General features: G+C 38.6%; 3 protein-coding genes across 4 annotated transcripts; all 3 read right to left on the bottom strand.

Annotated features, from left to right (window-relative positions):
• Positions 1–1,438: 1,438 nt before the first annotated feature.
• Positions 1,439–4,250, bottom strand: LOC122083869 (gibberellin 2-beta-dioxygenase 1-like). The gene is made up of 2 exons (XM_042651783.1): positions 3,266–4,250; positions 1,439–1,991 (listed from the first exon to the last, which is right to left on the bottom strand). Exons 1-2 carry the CDS (start codon positions 4,091–4,093, stop codon positions 1,635–1,637), a joined length of 1,185 nt encoding a protein of 394 aa, XP_042507717.1. The 5' UTR covers positions 4,094–4,250; the 3' UTR covers positions 1,439–1,634.
• Positions 4,251–9,714: 5,464 nt separating this feature from the next.
• Positions 9,715–13,506, bottom strand: LOC122083137. 2 transcript variants are annotated; one of them, XM_042650837.1, is made up of 3 exons: positions 13,034–13,504; positions 12,892–12,945; positions 9,715–10,105 (listed from the first exon to the last, which is right to left on the bottom strand). In XM_042650837.1, the coding sequence occupies exons 1-3, from the start codon at positions 13,364–13,366 to the stop codon at positions 9,872–9,874; spliced, it is 621 nt and encodes a 206-aa protein (XP_042506771.1). In that variant the 5' UTR covers positions 13,367–13,504; the 3' UTR covers positions 9,715–9,871. The 2 variants fall into 2 exon arrangements, with proteins under 2 accessions (XP_042506771.1, XP_042506772.1); XM_042650838.1 differs by lacking the exon at positions 9,715–10,105 and adding an exon at positions 12,360–12,653 and having other exon boundaries at positions 13,034–13,506.
• A 479-nt stretch (positions 13,507–13,985) lies between these two features.
• Positions 13,986–15,768, bottom strand: LOC122083138 (selT-like protein). Its single transcript, XM_042650839.1, has 2 exons — positions 15,429–15,768; positions 13,986–14,409 (listed from the first exon to the last, which is right to left on the bottom strand). Exons 1-2 carry the CDS (start codon positions 15,735–15,737, stop codon positions 14,293–14,295), a joined length of 426 nt encoding a protein of 141 aa, XP_042506773.1. The 5' UTR covers positions 15,738–15,768; the 3' UTR covers positions 13,986–14,292.
• Between the last annotated feature and the right edge of the window lie 3,996 nt (positions 15,769–19,764).

The raw sequence follows: 19,764 nt of genomic DNA, 5'->3' as shown, positions 1-19,764 counted from the left end.
CCCTAAAGGACAAAGGGTAATAAGGATTGGACCCTATTATTGACCATGGGATTAATTCAGAATTAACCATGGGGTTGATTCGCTAAAGTTGATACTAACCACATGAAGGTTCACTATGAAAATGATAGCTCATTTTAATACATGGAAAGGAGTGACTTACATAATGAACGTGTACCGTTATGATTCATGGGTTATAGTTAGAGTTTTGAATATTAAAGAAAAATTAATGTTTATAGTATGGCCATTTACCAGGTATAGCTCAAAACATTACTTATCGAGTAACAATACGAGCCAGGTGGAAGAATGTTGGTTGACGCAGCCCAATTGCCATATCAGCATTTAGGTTGGTGGCAGTTTCATAACCCGCTAAATAACTTTCCTTGATAGTAGTGAAGTTCCATTGGGTTTCTTAATTAAGGGGTCCTGACTTTGGCCAAATGAATTATAGCAACATCATCTATGCTGTATTTTTGGGTTAGAGACACGAAACCAGAGAGCAACCTTGTGAGACCTTGTTCACTTTAGAGGACTGCCGACGGATCTGCAATCTCGCCGGAAAGTTAGAAATCTGAGTTGATGAAAGATGACAGGAAGTGGCATGATAGCACCCAAGGGAAGTATATGCTTCTACATTTATTTCAGCTTTTTACATTCAAATCTCCCCAACTCATTGATCATCATCATTTCTAATCGAATCTGATAGTTCTTTGATAAAACAGTGTGCAAATTTACTGCCTTTTTTTTTTTTTTCTTAAATCTCTATATTCTCTGCTGAAAAATGAAGACTAAGACTGGAATTTCGCCGGTGCGGGGGTCAATAGGAGCTTGCATTGATGCATCCAACATGGGGGCATGATGATCATTTTCTATCCCTGTGTCTCAGTGCAAAAGCACACGACTGGGTATTGTTTTTTGAATTTGGATTTGCTGACTGGGTAGTGTTTTTTGAATTTGGATCTGCTGCATGAACGTACGTGTGAGAATCCAACACCCGCTACTTTTATTTTCATATATACCCATGTTCACCCTTGTAATGGCAATAAGTGGGACAGGTATTGGTCCTTAGCCGAGAACAGTTTTGGGTAAAAAAACTATGGAACAACTTACACGTTCAATAAATGTCCTGCATAAATGAAAATAAATAACTTTATTAATAATCCAGGTTTGATAGACATGCATATCCAATAGTTGGATCCTCACATGTACGTGAACATTCGTGTAGCAGATCCAAACTCGTGTTTTTTTTCTCCCCATTATCATTATGGGAAAATGTTTTACTTGGGAGAGTATGGCCGCTGCAACCTAGACACATGGAGGGGCGAAATGAGCAGTCCACCCCTTATGAAATGGAAAATGGCACTTACGCAGATGCGTCCTCATGCGCTTATGTCCCCTACAGAAAACACTTACCCTAATATTATAAGATTAGCAACAAGAATTCAAACATAATAAACTATATATTTACTACATGAGGATCTACAAGACTACAACATCAAATGACAGCCCAAAATTTTTTTTATAAGCAAATCAAGATCAAAATGAGAACCAAAATAATGAAAGCTAGAAGAAGTTTGAAATTTGTAACTTTCAATCATGATTCAATAATACAAAGCAAATTAAGCTACACAAAAATTCTAGATGCGGTATCTGTCGAGAGGGTCCTTGAACAAAAGCCTCTCATGATAAGCTCTCCAAGCATAATCCTCCATAGAAAAAGACTGGAACGCCGCCCTCTTCTCTCCTTTCTTATCACCCACACCACTCTGCACCTCCTTTTCACGGCCGGCATCATCGGCACCGGCACTGATGCTGTTAATGTCTTTGTTGTCATCACCGTCCGCTGTCATTGCTGAAGGAAGGAGTGGAGAGAGAGTGCTCTCAATAGGGAGAGTTAGTAACAAGGATATTGAAATGCTACGTGACTTATCTTCGTCCCCTAAGCTCGCCACCGCAGTCCCTCTCACCTTCTTCAATTTCCCATTGCTCCATACCTTCGTATTCATTCATCAACAAGCGTGCATACACATACACATGATAAATAAGAGAATACTAAAGATTTGAGCCATAGAATTTCTAAATTCTTTGAAGTATTCAAAATAATATATTTCATAAATAAAATGTGACCAATTAACCAATTAACCAAACAACAAAACTATATGTTACAAATAAGATCTTGTTGTTACAACAACATGCTTCTGGAGGCTAAAACTCGAGCTCAAGACCTCTTGGTGAGTATAGGCTTTGTGCGCAATATAGTTCACTAATTATGCTAGGCAACTGATGTTCTTTCAATTTTTGTTCAAAAGTCTTGTAAATTTTATTACAAAAAGTTTCATTGATTTTTACAATTTTCTTAATAAAACAAAATAATAATAATAATAATAAAAGATAAAATTTAAAATCCAAATTTATTCATGGCTGATTCAAAAGAGGGGTTCTTGTCCTCCTCCCCAACCCCAAAAAATCCAAAAAACAAAAGGACTCACAAAGTAGGCATGGATTTTGATTCGAATTTGAATAGATCAATTTCAATTTGATTCATTAAACCATGCGCAAATTTCCTTCTTGGTCATAATTTGTTTGAATTTCTAACCAAGTGATACAAACTAGGGTCCAATCTAGGATTTTTTTTGGTGCAATCTAGGATTCAAAACATGGAATCGAGGAATCGAATTGAATAGGATCAGTCCCAAAAACCCTAGAATCGGCTCTCATATCTGAAAACTCAATAAATCTTGGGTTTAAGTTCAAAAATCGGCTGTAATCAGAATCAATCAAGGTCGATACAGATCCAAACAACCCGAGGTCCAACCTAAGTCCGGTTTGTATTTAAACTAAATTTCTATTAGCCCGGCCAAAGCCTATAGTCCTTGTTGTAGCCCTAATTAAGTCCCTAACCCAACACCAAAACCAGGATCACTTTTGAACATCCAATAAGACAATTAAATGGAATAGAATATTGGATCAACAGTAACTGGATATGGGCCCCCACAACCCACTAATAAAAAGCTGATTAAGTAATGGGCCCAATGACCCACCAACTGTACCAGTAAAAACTGGAATTTAAGCCCTGTTGGATGACGTGTCATATCCGCAAGAACTAGTGGTTAATGGGGGTCCCACGTGGCGGCTTTCACGGCGAATTAGAGAAATGTCTCCCGACTCCCCAACCAATTTTAGCGGCCCAAAAGTTTGAGCCCGATACTACCGGGTAAGCCGTTAGTGAAAAAACAACGGAGTCAACCCGGGTGAGAGAGAGATTCACCTGAGCGATGTCGCCGACCGTAACTAGGACGGAATCAATCTCCGGCGAAACGGATACCCAACCGGAATCTGAAAGCAATGAATACTTCCTGCACCTGATCTGATACTGCAAGGCCACTATATAAGGATAGAACCGACCATTAAAAACCGGTTTATTACCTGCAACTCCCTCGGAAACCCACACCAATGAACTCCATGGAGAGGACGAACCCAAAGGATTCTCAAACCCTATAGCTTTTGAAAGGGTCTCCACGATCTCCAGACCAACTTTTTCTAATGCCCGAGTGAACTCGGTGAGTGATGATAGCTTCAACTCGGCTGACTCGGTAGGACAATGTGTGGACAAGCAGAGCGACACTCCATTGTTATTGCCATCTCCTTCGTCTTCTTCTTCGTCTTCTTCATCTTCGTCGAAGCCGAGAGGCCAGTTTTTAGGGAAAAGGTGTTGTTTTTTGTCGTTGGGGAGGTCGAAGAGGGAGAGCAATTCGAGTTCTGCAGAGAGAGCGAGTTGGGAAGGGATGTGGTGGTTGGTGAGTTGGAAGAAACCCAGTTTGGAAGAAGAGGAGAGAAGGTCATTTGGAAGGTTGTGGTGGTTTTCTGGTGAGAGGGAGATTAGAGGAGGAGAGGTAGTGGGAGGGAAGAGGCGAGGAGGGAGAGAAAGTGTTGGAGGGAGGCGATGTAATAATCGGGAGAGAGCGTCGGCGGCGTTCGGAGCGGAGACACGGGTGGGTTGTGCCGACGGTGTGGGCGTCGGTGGCGGAGCATTGGTGGCGCCGTACGAGGTTGGTGACGGTTGTTGATGATGATGCTCTTGAGCGAAGGACGCCATGTTGTTTTTTTACGTTGGGAGGGAAGAGAGAGAGGAATGCTTTATAGGTCCATGGTTCCAATGGTGGGACACAGGATGGGTCCCGCTACGGATGAATCTGACGGCTACAAATAAATTGTCAGAAGATTTCAGTCTCGGTAATAATTGTGATGAAATCAAGGAAAGAAGAAGGCTGAGCAGAGCACTGAGCAGCTTTGTGGGGTTCGCTCTCCTTTTGTCCCAGAGCACAGGAGGGATGATAATAGTGTCAGAAGACGAGTGGGACCGTTAAACACTGAATCATTATTTTATTGCGAGAATGTTCACAGTTCGGGAGTGTAGGGGTTGTATCAGCTTAAAAGGCCAATGAGATTGTACTTGAAAGAATCATTAAGATGACGGGTATTTTCATCTTTCATGGGGGTGTGGGTATTCCTTTCGCAAGCCTTGCGTTTAGGTGCAACCCCTATATTTTCAAATAGAAAATATTCTTCCTATTTTATTTGTGAAGTGTAAATTCCGCATGCCACTATGTCTAGGCATTGGAGCCATGCAATCAGGGACTTTTCTTTTTCCCTTTATTCTATTTTTCAAAAGGGAAAAATTATTCTTTTCGAGATGTAGTGCATGTGTTTAGACTCAACATGGAATGAAATTATCACCCCACCCCTAATGAAAAGCATAAAGCCCTCCCTTATTGATGCTTTTGCGTGAGCTCCCATTAGCCCATGTGCTGGTATAGGGGCCGCACTCCTTAATAGAAGACTCCATTTTCAAAAATTTACATCTCTGACTACATGGCATATGCTAGCACCTCCTATGTCTATTCATAAGAGGAATCGAGGAGAGATGTAGACATAGGGAGACATTAGCATACACTACGCAATTGGGCATCAATCTTTCTCCTTTTAATTATCGATGCAAGAACTTAGTCAGTCTGACATAGGAAACCCCAGATGCATGAGCCAATGGGAGGACACGCCGGAGCATCTTCAAGGCAGAGCAGGGGGTAGCGTGGTATTTTTGCGTCTTACTCAGTCTGGGTTTTCCTACACTATATTTGCAAGATTCTTTTTTCCTTTAATTGTTTATCTCTTATCCTTCTTGATTGTTGAGTGGTGTGGGCAGCTTGCCTAGTCGGGAGTCTTATGAGGGAATTATTTATGGTTTTAGTTATCGCTATTATACCTCTAGTACATGTTGATATTGACTATAATCTATACAATACTATATAAATATGGTATCAAAGAAACCGCAAGGGGTGGGGAGTAGCGTGGTCTTTTAGCGTCTGCCTATGTTTGGGTATAGGCAACACCAAACTGGTAGGCTCTTTTCGTCAGCCTTGTGTCTGGGCACAGCCCCTATATTTGAAATAGAAGATATTCTCCATATTTTATTTGTGGGGTGATAATTTTGCATGTCACTGTGTTTAGGCATTGGGGCTATGCAATCAGGGCGTTTTTTTTTTTTTTTTTTTTCTCCTTTATTCTATTTTTCAAAAGGGGGAAATGACTCTTTATGAGAGTATAGCAAGACTCAATCTTTTCCCCTTTTAATTATAGATGCTAGAACCTAGCCAATATGACATAATAAACCTCAGACACATGAGCCAATGGGAGAATATGCGGTATTTTTGTGTCTTGCTCAGTCTGAGCTTTCTTGCACCACACTAGTAGACTTCTTTTTTCCTTTAATTGTTTACCTCTTTTCCTTCTTGATTGTTGAGTGGTGATGCTTGCCTAGTTGAGAGTCTTATGATAGAATTGTTTATGGTTTTAGATATCACTATTATACCTCTAATACATGTTGATATTGATCACAATCTATACGAATATTAAATAATTATGGTATCAAAGAAATCGCAAGGGGTGGGGGGGCAACATGGTCTTTTCGCATCCCCTTGTATTTGGGTATAGGCAACACCAGACTCGCAGGGTCTTTTCGTCAGTGTTGTGTCTGGGCACAGCCCCTATACTTAGGAATAAAAGATATTCTCCCTATTTTATTTGTGGGGTGATAACCTTGCATGCCATTGTGTCTAGGCATTAGGGCCATGCAATCAGGGAATTTTTTCTTTTTTCCTTTATTCTATTTTTCAAAAGAGGAAAATGACTATTTATAAGAGTGTGGTGAGACTCAATCTTTTCCCTTTTTAATTATGGATGCTAGAACCTAGCCAGTCTGGCATAGTAAATCTCAAACACATGAGCCAATGAGAGGATATACAGGAACATATTCAAGGCACAACATGGGGTAGCGTGGTATTTTTGCATCTTGCTCAATCTGGGCTTTCTTGCACTATACTAATAGGCTTCTTTTTTCCTTTAATTGTTACCTCTTTTCCTTCTTGATTGTTGAGTGGTGGTACTTGCTTAGTCAGGAGTCTTATGACGGAATTGTTTATGGTTTTAGTGATCACTATTATACCTCCATTACATGTTGATATTGACCACAATCTATACGAATACTAAATAAATATGGTATCAAAGAAATCGCAAGGGGTGGGGGCAGCGTGGTCTTTTCGCGTCCTCCTGTGTTTGAGTATATGCAACACCAGACTGGCAGGGTCTTTTTCGTCAGCCTTGTGTCTGGGCATAACCCCTATACTCCAGGATAAAAGATATTCTCCCTATTTAATTTGTAGGGCGATATTTTTGCATGCCACTATGTCTAGGCATTGGGGCCATGCAATCAGTGAGGGTTTTTTTTTTTTTTTTTTCTATTTTTCAAAAGGGGAAAATGACTCTTTATGAGAGTGTAGCGAGACTCAATCTTTTTCCCCTTTTAATTATGGATGTTAGAACCTAACCAATCTAGCATAGTAAACCTCAGCCAGCCAGTGGGAGGACATGCGGGAACATCTTCAAGGCACAACATGGGGTAATGTGATATTTTTGCGTCTTGCTCAGTCTGGGCTTTCCGGCACTATACTAGCAAGCTTCTTTTTTCCTTTAATTGCTGACCTTTTTTCCTTCTTTATTGTTGAGTGGTGATGCTTGCCTAGTCGGGAGTCTTATAACGAAACTGTTTATGGTTTTAGTCATTGCTATTATAACTCTGGTACATGTTAATATTGACCACAATCTATACGTATACTAAATAAATATGGTATCAAAGAAACTGCAAGGGGTGGAGAGGCAGTGTGGTCTTTTCGTGTCCGCCTGTGTTTGGATATAGACAACACCAGATTAGCAAGTTCTCCCCCCACCCTTTTTTGGTGAATCTTCCGTATTGATATCACGATATTAATATTACCATTGTAATATCAACGGTGATTAATACCAATGCCAAACCATATGCTTAAGAACTTGGAAGCGTACATAAACCTAAAATATGAAAGTCATCAAAAGACATACCAATTGAAAATGTTAGCCGACTATCCTTAGTGGTATAATTAGCAGGCTATCCTTAGTGGTATACCCTTCAATTCTTTGAAGATGCAAATAATGTTCTCAAAAATATTTCACTATAATTCAGCAACCACCTTATTTGCTAACCACTCAAAATATTTGAGGTTTTTTTGAATAACTTGATATGCCCAATTCAAAAGAAAATGAAATATAGAACTACATAACTCAAAATTAAGAAGATAGAACTAAAGAATAAAGAGAAGTTTTTTTGTTCCACAGGCTTATCTTCTCAAGGGAAGCCAACAACCTATTTATAGGTGGAGAGCCCTCCCCTTCCAACGAGCTCATATCAATGGTTTGCTAAAACCTTTCAATTTGAGCTAGAAAGGTAGGGAAAACTCGAACACCTAATATAGCATATAAAAGCACTTTCTATACGCATAATATCAAATGTTACATTAAGTAAACTTTTACTAGTTATATAATATTTAATAGACTGTGTTTTTCTTGAGTTGCGGTGAAGGGGAATTTCTTGATAATGGGGCTTCACATGCACTCAAGTGGGTATCGGGAGGATATTTTGAGGAATATACGAAAACCCTATAGGATTTGTGAACCCTAAAATGATATGGTGAACCTTCCAGTGCAATTGAAAACTTTCACCATATTTAATACTCCATCTAAATTAAGAAAAAAGTTTAACTCGATTACCTAAACAAATAATATATAAAGAAATAGATACAAGGAAACGACCCCCTCCAAAATAATAATAATAATAATAATAATAATAATAATAATAATAATAATAATAATAATAATAATAATCTATGAAGAAATAAGATAAAAACATGACTCCCCACCTCAACACAACTTATCTCAATTAATAGGCTGGTAAGTTTTGAATTTGCTTGAAAAGGCCATATTCAGTAAAATAATTACTATTCATGTACCAAAGTCCTAACAATATAATTTCATCATTACCTTTAGGATTGGATTTCATATCCGAATGAACCGTGTAATCATAGGAAAGTAGGGTTTTTTAGCTATAGACTAAGTTAATGTTCATGAAGAGCCTATTGATAATTTAATTAGGTCTCATAGAAACTCTCAAATCATCTCTTATTCATAGCTTCTACCTTTACGGAGTACGATACCAAATAATCTATTTTTGAAATAAGAATTAAGGTAGGGGATCTTCAAACAATTGGGGAACCTAAAAGAAAGAGGCAAAAGGGATGTGAAGAAAGTCTAGCGTCTTAGGCATATTATATTTTTAAAAGAATCCCATTTTATTTTAAAAATTGTACTCATTATCCCTTTTATTATAAAATATACCCAATGTCAATAAATATGGACAGAGTTACCATGTGCCCATGGTGTCTATTCACTGCAGGGCCAGAGTAGGGGTGTCAAGCAGTTGGGCCGAGCCAATCTCGATCGGACCTAGTCAAGTTTGGTCAATTTTTAGGGCTGCACCGTGAACACCCATTTAGCTATACGGGCTTAGAAAGGGAAGGCATGGTACGGTTGATAATTGGGTCGGTCGATCTTGGGCTCTAATTGGGCCTCAACAGGGCTACAAACCTATTTAACTTTAAACAGATTTAAATGAACCCTCTTTAAAATTGGTCTCTTAATTGTGCTTGAAGAGGAATACCAATAAAATAAGGCAAAGATCGGCATAGCAAAGGAAGATCTCATTCTTAAAATGAGTTAAGCCAAAGACGGGCAAAGCTGCAAAGTTACAAAGGTACTTGGTCTTTAACCCGCGGACCTCAAATCAATTAAACTATGCCTACACAACCCAAGTTTGGCAAGTTCAAATCAATTAAACTATGCCTGAAAAAGATGAATGTTCAGATAACAACCACCACCATCTCATCTATACATATCACATAGCCTCAACACTAAATACAAATGGTATTAAAGAAAAAAAAATACAAATAGTATTAAAGGGGTCGGGCTAGGTCGGGTTTGTAAATGTGTCAGGTCGGTCGGCCGCCCGTCGAGCTATGTGGTTGCATCATGTACTACCTATTTATAAACGTGTCGAGCCTGACACGTTTATTCATCGGTCCGATCTAGGTCAGGCCATAAACATGTCCAGATCGATCGGCCTACCGATGCGGGTCTGGAATTGACACCCTTAAGCCAAAGTGAGGGGGTAGTATCATGGGCATTTTCGGAAAATCCTTAAGCCACATAGGGTGTATAAACACCCTAGGATCGATTGAGCGGTGAACTTCACCACAGGGTCAAGGGAAATTTCGTTCTAACAAATATTACAACAAATAAAGTAAGGACCGGATTTTCTTATAACAATTGAACATTTAACATTGGTTTATTAGATCATTCTATATATACATTGCATAGAAAGGTAAAATTTGCTGCTAGCCATATTATGACTAAGTTTAAATGCATTCAAATAGAATACATGTGTTTTTGAAGCTTAAACTCTAGCAATTTGAACTGACTTTTTTAGGGCTTCCAAAAGACTTCTCATGATTCTTGGCTCGCCAGGAGGTGACTTGTCTTTTAATGGTCCTTTTCTTATGGCTCGGAAAATTGGACCAGACCCTTCAGTTGCTGGAAAAACTATGCAATCAATATATACCAAAACTTGAGTCTCTCCATCTCCAATTGTGATGAATCCTAATCTAGCTCCACCTTCGATTTTATCCACCTGTTCAATTAAAATCATGAAACTCTCAAAACCATAGTATATAAATCCAAAAAACACTCAAAACCATAGTATAAGTAAGGACTGGCACAAAAATATAATGCAAGATATATTCAAGAACAATTTGGCCTGATCATAAAAGAGGTTGCAACTTTTTTTGAGGATGTACAAAATGTTGATTTATTTTCATTGTTTATGGAAATAAATAATTTTAAATAAGGAATTAGAAATTAATCTACCATTGTAACTGGCATGGTCTTGTATAAAAAGTGGTGAACAAAATATGGATATTAATGACCATGCCAAATTGGGACATTACACCTTATGGTTTTTAAAGACATTACATAAACATTAGTAAGAAAACGACATGAGCAAAGGATCATTGTTGAATATGTTTGTCCATTAAAAACCTATTAAGTATGTTAAATAAAGTTAATATTTGCATTATCATTTTATGTGTGATGTATCGTCACAAGGTTATATCTTAAAGTGTCCACGACCAAGGACAATATTGGGCATACGTATGTTCATAGAGTTGTCACGTTATGTATTAATTGGAATGAGATTTAAGAAGATAGAGTTCAGCATTTGTACAGCAATATATGTGTTGGCCATGATCCAAGAGACGTGTATGGATCATTGTCAATTGTTTATTCCATAAGGCTCTTTGATAGTTATTTTTGTCCCCATACCTAAAGGAGGTCCCTACTGTGGGAGATCCAGAGCATTCCACGTCCTCCACATCTCCAATCAGGGAGAGATATTGTACCACCACTGCCTGTTTTGGCTTGGCAGGGTGGGATGCCAACAACAATGGGCAGTTGCGGAGTGAACCAGACATCGCTTCACTAGTGCTTCAGGCATTGCCCCTCTCTCTCTCTCTCTCTCTCTCTCTCTCTCTCTCTCTCTCTCTCTCTCTCTCTCTCTCTCTCTCTCTCTCTCATACATTGTACACTCCCGGAGAGATCGATTGATTCAAACAATAAAGAGAAAAAGGTCATACTACCAAGGTTCGGGTCTGTGTCAAATTTACAAGTTGGGAAGCTTTTAGGAGGTGTTTGGTTCGGTAAATCAAATGGTGTATGTATCGGATATGAATGTTAATATTTTGATAGACATTCTTCTGAATTATGTTTCTTTCTAAAAAATCATTTGGTTGCCTTGAGGTTAGTACATGTTTCTCACGGGTTGAGATATTGGCTTCCATAAAGAACGTTTTTCCGCTTTCTCCTTTGCTACTAGGTGGTAAAAAGGTTGCTCAAATCTGAGTTTAAGTGTTAAGATAAACTCATATTTGAAACACATCCTTTGTAATATGGTCATTCATGGGAAGTAGGATGCTCACTTATGAGGTTCATCCTAGTAAAACCAAACAACTCCAAAAATTAAGAATTATCATTCTAAAGAATGTCATCCCAAAGATTTACCCAACCAAACACCCCCTTACGCATCCAACAATCGCCCAGCTGAGGGCCACTCTCTTTCTATATAGACCCGCCTCCTAAGATAATTAGTCTGATTAACTATAATTATATAATATAACTGCTTGAATGTAAATATAAATTGCACTAAAATATGATATGAAATAATAAAATGTGGGAGAGGGATACAGGAAAGGTCAGAGAATCATTTCAAAGGGGAGTGAGAGAGACAACGGACACTAACTTGCACTATACCGTCAATGTGCCCGGCCTTTTCCTATAAAATATATATATATATATATATATTGATTTTTAGCAATCAACCTCTCATCCATGCATATTCTGCTCTCTTATCTTCTTTCTCCTTTATTGAGTTAGGTAGGGTATATGAAGACTAGTGATTTAGATGTATATTCTACTGCTATTTTCTTCATTAAGTTTTGATTGAATAGTACTTACTGTCACTTTATGAGGAATATTCTTCTTTTCAACTGTTGTATTTCTTTGGAGGTACTGTCTTAGTGGCATAAATAGGTAACCCCAACCCCATCTAATGGTTAGTTTGAATACCCTAAAGAGAATGAGAAAAAAATTCACGATTAGGCTGTGTTTGGTAGCCAAGAGAAAAAAAAAACATTTAGAAAAGAGAAGAAATGAAATGAAATAGTAAAATATATATATATATATATATATATATGTGTGTGTGTGCGTGTGTATGTTTGGATACCATTAGAAGAAAAGAAAAGAAAAGGTTTTTTTTTTTTTTTTTAGAGAAATAAAAGTTCACCATTCTCAAGATGAATTTGGAAATTCAAAAAAGAATCTTTCTCTTGTTCATAACATGCCAAGCACAATGAGAATTTATTAAATTAAGGAAAAAGTATAAATTTCGTACTCTTTTCTTTTCTTTTTTATTCTTGACTACTAAACACAGCCTAAGAAATTTTGATTTGGCAACCCATAATCTATATTACAATCATTTTATGCTGGACCAAATGGAGCCAAAGGATTAAGGGTTAGAAACTCAAAACACTGATACAAAATGGAGAAGCTATCCTTTGCCGACTTGCCCAATCTCCTGCTGTTTCTTGGATCTGGTCTGGGGCTACCTCGCATAAAACACTACTTATCTGTAAAAAATTTAATTAAACGAGACTGAGGAGGACTAGAGATGGAGAATCAATTCTGGTCTCTGGTTCCGAATTTTCAGTTTAGTTTTAGAATCCTTGATTTCAATATTTGAAATTTTGATATGGTAACGAATGAATTGGGTTCTATTATGACCGATACTTCCATTATCTATCGCAGTTTGGAAGAAGTTTAGTGGTGTGTTCGTACTAACAAGAGATTAGAAAACCAATAACCAACCTTCAATGGCACCGGAAGGGGAAGATTAGCTCCCTGGCAGAGACTGTTCGCCCACTGTCACAAAGATCGATTGGAAGAACTATGTCAATCTTCTGAACCAAGTCACTGTCTGAGTAACAAAATGTGCAATTACTAGTTGTACCTGGAAGAGCAGAGTTTCGAATCTGGGAATATCAGTTTCCATGGGCAATATCATTGTCCCAAGAGAGACACCATCCTTGTCGGCTTCCACAATGTTGCCTTCCTCGGACGCCGCCTTGCAAACCACACCCAGAATCCGGTGGTGTCCCGAAATTTCACCATTCAATTTACAGAACTGGTTGCAGTGATCTCTGTCTCTACTGAACAAAAGCATGCTGCATGAATTATACCAAGGCAATTGGGAAGACGATCTCACGTTTGATGTGCAGCGTGTTGATGAGTGGAACAGTTGATGCAGAGTAGCAGTAGCAGCTGCAGCTGTAGCAGCGACCATGTTTGGTTTTCAGAGGTTCAAAGTGGACAAAGGAGTTGGTTGGATAGTATCAAAATGGGTTCAGGAGCTTTAGTTGCAGAATCTAACCCCTTCTAAGGACTCAGGAGAGCCACAAAATTTTGTGAGGTGGTGGATACAACTGGACCCCCCCCCCCAACATTTAGATCCTCTCCAGCCTGGTGAGGATTCTCTCTCTCCCTCCCCTGTTTTGTGTGTCTCTATCCTCACTGGTCCCTCTCCAGCACCCCGCCAGGCCGGAGAGGATCCAAATCCCCCCAGACCCCATCACAGTGATTTATATTGGATGAATTTGCAATAAACTACTTTTGGTATTAGGAAAAGCCGCACCTAAAAGCCCTGGTTTTGATGGTGTAAGTATTATGATTTTAAGAATAAAAGTTTCAAATATATCTTCTATGATTTACTTTGATTTTCATCTTCCACAAGTATCCAACCCATGACCTTCCTAATACCGTTTTGTTTCTTTTCTCTTTTTTCCTTTTTTTTTTTTTTTTTTTTTTTTTTTTTTTTTTTCTCTCTCTCTCTGATACAAATTATATCTTTTTCTGATAAATTCTCCTCCAACTGTGATATAACATATAACAAATACAAGTCAGAATTAAATCCAAAAAAAAAAAACTCGTGTTTTAATATCAATGGAACCAGTTAGGTATGTTTAGCCAATGTCCACACATGCCTCTACTTTCACCCTCAAGGCCTCGACTACATAGAACTACTACAAGATCAGAGAATATGAGGTGAAATAAACCTTTGAGGCATTAGGCAACCTGTTCTTCAAGTTTTTTATACACTCAATTGGAAATCTGATTCATATAGAAAATTTACCAACAAAAGTAAGATTTTGGCTCTGGAACATGCCATGCCACACTAACTTTTGTCGTAAGAATTTTATTTCCCCAAGTTCACTACTGGGACCAGGCAGATCCAACATCCACAATTCTTGAATTCCCCAGTTTCTGGTCGACAAGCTCCCTCAACTCAAATTCACTTGGGAACCTCTGCTCCTTCAGTTTTGAGAAAACCTACAATGACCAGCGAGGGGAGAACAATATTGAGGGAATAATGAATTAACAAGAATCATAGACAAAGCACACATATACTCACTACAAGTCCACATTTACATTTAAACATCTGGTTTTACTTATGGCACAGTGTGTTGAGAAGTATTTAGAAATACTCATAAAGTTAACAAAAAACTTGTAGATTAAGTTTTGTGTTTTTCTAAATGCCAGAATATGTCATCAAATGACGCACCACAGCCATGGTTTGAGAATTCTCCACCATCCTCCTTTGGAACAAAACCAAAATTCTGCAGTTACAGGTCCAGCAACATCACCACATATAAAGAAGACCTCCCTTGGATGGTTAGCCAATGATTACACTGAGTAGATTTTACATTCAATGCCATCGACATTTTCTGTTTTGTCCAACTCTGTTCAGTTGGATTGATTTGTTCATCTCCTATTTGGTGTTATGCTTATGCTAAGTTACAGTATCCCTCCAACCTAATCAAGGCACAAAACTTGCAGCCAAATAACAGCATGCAGGTTTTGTTAAAGTCCTATCCAGACATCTGTTTCTCCTGGGAAAAATCCCTTGACTAGCTCAATTGGTAGCACACAAACCCCCCCCCACCCCCGCCCACCCCCCGCCCCCCTCCCCAAAAAAAAAAAAAAAAAAGAAAAATAGATTTTTGCAAGACAGATTTACTGGGAAATTAAATTGGTTTCACCTTTGCTGTGAAATTTAAACTTCATTCAAGGAAACGCTATAAAACATGATGATTAGAACCATAGCTCTTAATCTATACCCCACCCCCAAAAAAGAGCATGGTACCTAGAGCCTGATTACAGTCCTACACCCTGTAATCAGCCTACACTATCCAGTGTACGGGCTGGTGTCAACCATTCAACAACTATCCCAAGATGTGTGCTGATCCAATGCCAATTGGCTGGCTCAGCGGCTCAGCCCATCATAACTCTGTTGGCTATTTGATCATGACATTTTAGAAAGCATAGAAAATAAATCAAAAGGGTCTTACCAATTCACCATTGCAGTAAACTTCAAAAGCCCCGGAGCTCTGCAAAAAGTTCTGCACAAAATTGCCAAGAAGCCAAGTGGATGCAAAGGTTCCAAATCTATTTGCACGCAAGGAGAAGTACCAAGGAGGTGGTGTCATAAAACCCAGCCTAGGGAAAATCTGTTCACCAGCCACTACAATCCCAACAACTCCTACTTGAACGACTGGCACAACTTTACTAAGTAGGCGTTTTGGAAGGGTTGGGGGATGATTTGCAAGAATAACATCAATCCCAGGAATAGATGTCTCCAACATCTTCTTTATTGTCATTGCAGTTCCCCTGTCGAAGGCAATGAGATGATTTAAATATTAGTCATATCCATTTCTTTTCCTTATAGAACACAAAACATTTCAGAATAAGTATAATTGCAAAAATTCATGTACATAATACTTGCAGCGGCCAAAAACCCCACCTAGACACCAATCAGTACAATCCACCACCAGAAAACACATGGAAAAGATCCAAGATTTCGTGCAAATAAGGTAGAAAAATAAATATAAAATCACAACCATAATGATGCAAAAGGAAATTAAAAACAAGGAATTACATGGTTCACCACTATGGGCTACATCCACGGGGAGGGCAGCAAGAATCCACAATTTAGAACCAACGTAGTACAAGATTTGGGTTTTTATAGACTTATAGTGTTACCTCAACAAACCGGTGAAGACCCACTTTCAAAACCCCAATCTTCAATCTTCTCTACAACCACCAAACCACTTGCAAACCTTCTGCGAAAAGAACAGTTGGAAAGAACCCTCCAACACCAAGGTTGGGCAGCAAGAGATACTAGTGGAAAAGAAGAAGAGAGGAAGAACACTTTGTTTTTCTATACCACAAAACCCTTCACCTTCCTATCACACATATGAGCCATGAGAGACAAGAGGTGGGGCCCACCAAACAAACAAACAAACAAAAAAGCAAAAAAGGACAGGTGATATGCTTCATCAGTTCAACAATACAGTTCCGAAAGAAAAAGATGATAAAATTGTCACATTGGGGTAGATGGGAATGGCTTTGCTCCCAGCTGGGACTCTATGCAAAAGGAATGACATGTTTGAGTCCTATGACATTTTCTGTACAGTTTTATCTACTTGTACAGATCATACAGTTTCAGCTGGGGGGTTTTGGATACGTGCGGCCGTGCGCCATTGTAACTCTCATCGTATTATTCGATGAAAATATCTAGTTTTTTTCTGATTAAAATAAAATAAATTAAGAGTGAAGAAGAAACAAATGTAAGAAAAATATGGAAATAATTTTTAAAAAAAAAAAAAAATTCAAGAACTCATTAAGCCTTTGAAAGAAGAATAGCAATGCCGAAAATGCCTCCAAGTGGTATACATTACTAATACCCAACTATATTGCTCATTACAATTTTTTCAACAATCTTAACACTTGACAATTGAGTTTCCTACATGCATTAGGATTAGAATGGCTTACTTCTTTGAGCTTGATAGAAGCACTAACATAGTGTATGCATGCGCCCGTATTTGAATATGAGTAACTAGATAGAAAGACAGATTTAGGTTGTGTTTGGAATGCATTCTAGGTCTAGAACACGTTTTGAGGTGATAAAAACAGTATTTGGTATCCGTTCCCATTCTTGGGCCTTCAATGTGTTAGAGAACGCGGTCCATTATGGAATGCGATTTTATCCAATTCTGCATTTTCCCACAAAACATCGTGCTGTTGAGACTGAAACCTGATACAGATAGTACAATCCCTGCATGTAGTCTTCTTCTTCTTCCTCTAAGAAGCCTGTGATCGACTCATCCATTTCTGCTGGGAGTTTGAGATCCGAGGAGTATAGCAGCAAGTCTGCCACCCAAAGTGAACAGAGTTCCCTATGTTAGAAACCTCCCCTTCAACATCTCAAGCAAAGAGATGTGTGATATCTTCAATAAATATGGTGTGATTCGTCAGATTCGCATTGGTACCAACAAGGACACCAGGGGCACTCCTTTGTTGTCTATGAAGACATCAAGGATGCTAAGATGGCTGTCGATCACCTCTCAAGGTTCAACTTTGCGAATCTATATCTGATCATGTAATATAGGAATTGATTTGACAACCAAACCAGACCCAAGACTGCAGGATTTTATAAACTAGAGAACAACCAATAATCACCCAAAATTAGGCAGCAAACAACAATCCAGAAGTAAGAGTCAAACAGTCTTTGTAAACCAGAATTTGGAATTTCCGAAATAAAGATTACACCAAACAAATAGACTAACCAGCAGCAGGTATAAAGTACTAGAAAAGCCACAATCAGAAACAAATACCACAAGAGCAGGTAAGTCAAACCAGATCTGAAATCTGGGTAGAAACACAGTCGGCTAGAAGTATTTAACACCTCAGATCAGACAAACCCATAGTCCGATTGGTCCCAAATTAAGGTCAAACCTCCCTCTTAATAAACCCAACAATCAATCAAAAGGGGAGGGCCATCGGCTGGCTGGATCTTCAGAACAATATAGGGGCAGCAGGAGAGAAACTTAAGATTTCCAGAACCAGAAATCAAAAGCAATTCAGATCCCTTACCTGGTTTGAAGAACCTTGCAATTAACTTTGAAAAGAAATAAATAATAGTTGAAGAGACCTCTTGGAATTCACGCCGCAAAGAGTCAATTGGATCAAACACCAATTCCTTCAGCCTTGATCAAACACAAGACAACTCTTCATGAAGAAGACAATAGCAACAACCATTATTTTTTTATCAAAATCATTCTAGGCTTTTAGGAGCCTCCTATTCTTTATTTATAATGTTAATGGGGGAGGGAATTACAAAATAGAAGGTTCCTCAAAAAGGAAACCAAATATTCTCCCAATACAATAGTTACTAAAAACTGAAATTAGAAACTAACTGAAATTAGAAACTAGCTGAAAAAGGAAACTAACAAACCAAGCCCAACTAAAAAGGAAACTAATGAAAATGGAAACTAACTAGTAATCCCGTATTCAATCTTAGAGCCCCCCTTTTAGACCCATAAAAATGGTCTATTACACTCAAAACACATGGGATCAAAGGCCTAACATGTATGGAACCCAACCCTAGGCTTATTCCTAATAAAACAAGCCTATTTTGGTAATTAATCTGCATCAACTCTCCCCATCTTGAAAAAATTCATCCTCGAATTTTGCAGTGATAAGGAGGAAACAACATGTGCGTAGCAACTTTAAACATTCCCAAACAAAATTCTGGTTGCTTGTAGACTTTTGGAAGGTAGTCTTTAAGGTGTGGAGCTTTCTCTTCAAAGAACCATGATGGCATAACAAACTCTATATGCTCAACCTCTGAATCAATACCAACTGTGAATGTCGTGTGCAAAGAGTCGCCAATGTTGGTAACCTTCTTATCAAGGATTGGAACAAACTCTTCCTTTTCATCATGAATCTCAAAGACTTGTTGTGGAGTGCTTTCAACCACTACATTGTCCACGGCTTCAGTCTTGTCTACTATGCTCTCTTCAAGGCAGAACTCTTCTATGGAATCTTTTGTCTCTTGACCTTCTATTTTTTAAGTTTCAAGAACCATCTCTTCAATGTGAACCTTGACTTCAAGTTCTTTTGGTTTGTATAGAGGTATCTTCACTTCACATAGAGGAGTTGTGGCTCTTGGGGGTGTTGAAGTGTTAGGTTTAGTGGCTGAAATTTTCTTCTTAATCTCCCTAGCTTGGTAACTAAACCTTCTACCTGACTGTGCTAAAAGTTCCTCTGCTCGAAGAGCCTTATCAAAGCAATCTCTCACTGTATACACATCAGCAACACCAATTCTTCTATTTATTTCAGCTCGTAATCCCAGTCGAAACTGAGAAAGTAATTGCCTCTCATTCTTCCTAATGCCTGTGCAAGAATAAAGTACATCAAACTTATTCATATACTCCACCACAGTCATATTTCCCTAACGAAGAGAGTTCAGTTGGTCTTGTATACGAGCTCTGAAATTACGTGGCAAGTACTTGTCGTATAGTTCTTGCTTCATCTCTTCCCATGTAGTAGGTTCTCTACCACGGTCCTCCAGTTCATACTCATAGGTTCTCCACCAATCACGGGCAGCCTCAACTAGCTTGGCACGAGCTAGTTTCATCTTCCGTTCCTCAGGTAACTCATAATAGTTAAAATAGTCGTCTAGTGCGACTACCTAATCATAGAACAATTGGGGGTCATATCTCCCATCAAACTCCTTCAGATCGAGCTTGACCTTCTGTGAATCTTCAGAATACCTCTGTTGCACGGGACGCTCAGTCTCAAAATATCCTCTTACATGCTCTTCAAAAGTAGGTTGTGCTACCG

This window comes from Macadamia integrifolia, chromosome 7, assembly GCF_013358625.1.
Source record: "Macadamia integrifolia cultivar HAES 741 chromosome 7, SCU_Mint_v3, whole genome shotgun sequence".
Lineage (NCBI taxonomy): Eukaryota > Viridiplantae > Streptophyta > Magnoliopsida > Proteales > Proteaceae > Macadamia > Macadamia integrifolia.
Note: the sequence above shows the minus strand (reverse complement) of the source record. Positions and strands in the feature narration are given on the sequence as shown.

Excerpts from the sequence above, each read along its gene's own strand:
- LOC122083137 (XM_042650837.1), bottom strand. The coding sequence starts at position 13,366 with ATGGTCGCTGCTACAGCTGCAGCTGCTACTGCTACTCTGCATCAACTG. Across the intron at positions 12,946-13,033 it reads TCGAAACTCTGCTCTTCCAG|TGGGCGAACAGTCTCTGCCA; the intron begins GTACAACTAGTA and ends TCTTTGTGACAG. Across the intron at positions 10,106-12,891 it reads CCCTTCCGGTGCCATTGAAG|GTGGATAAAATCGAAGGTGG; the intron begins GTTGGTTATTGG and ends TTAATTGAACAG.
- LOC122083138 (XM_042650839.1), bottom strand. The coding sequence starts at position 15,737 with ATGACAATAAAGAAGATGTTGGAGACATCTATTCCTGGGATTGATGTT. Across the intron at positions 14,410-15,428 it reads TTTACTGCAATGGTGAATTG|GTTTTCTCAAAACTGAAGGA; the intron begins GTAAGACCCTTT and ends TGGTCATTGTAG.
- LOC122083869 (XM_042651783.1), bottom strand. The coding sequence starts at position 4,093 with ATGGCGTCCTTCGCTCAAGAGCATCATCATCAACAACCGTCACCAACC. Across the intron at positions 1,992-3,265 it reads CGGTCGGCGACATCGCTCAG|GTATGGAGCAATGGGAAATT; the intron begins GTGAATCTCTCT and ends ATGAATACGAAG.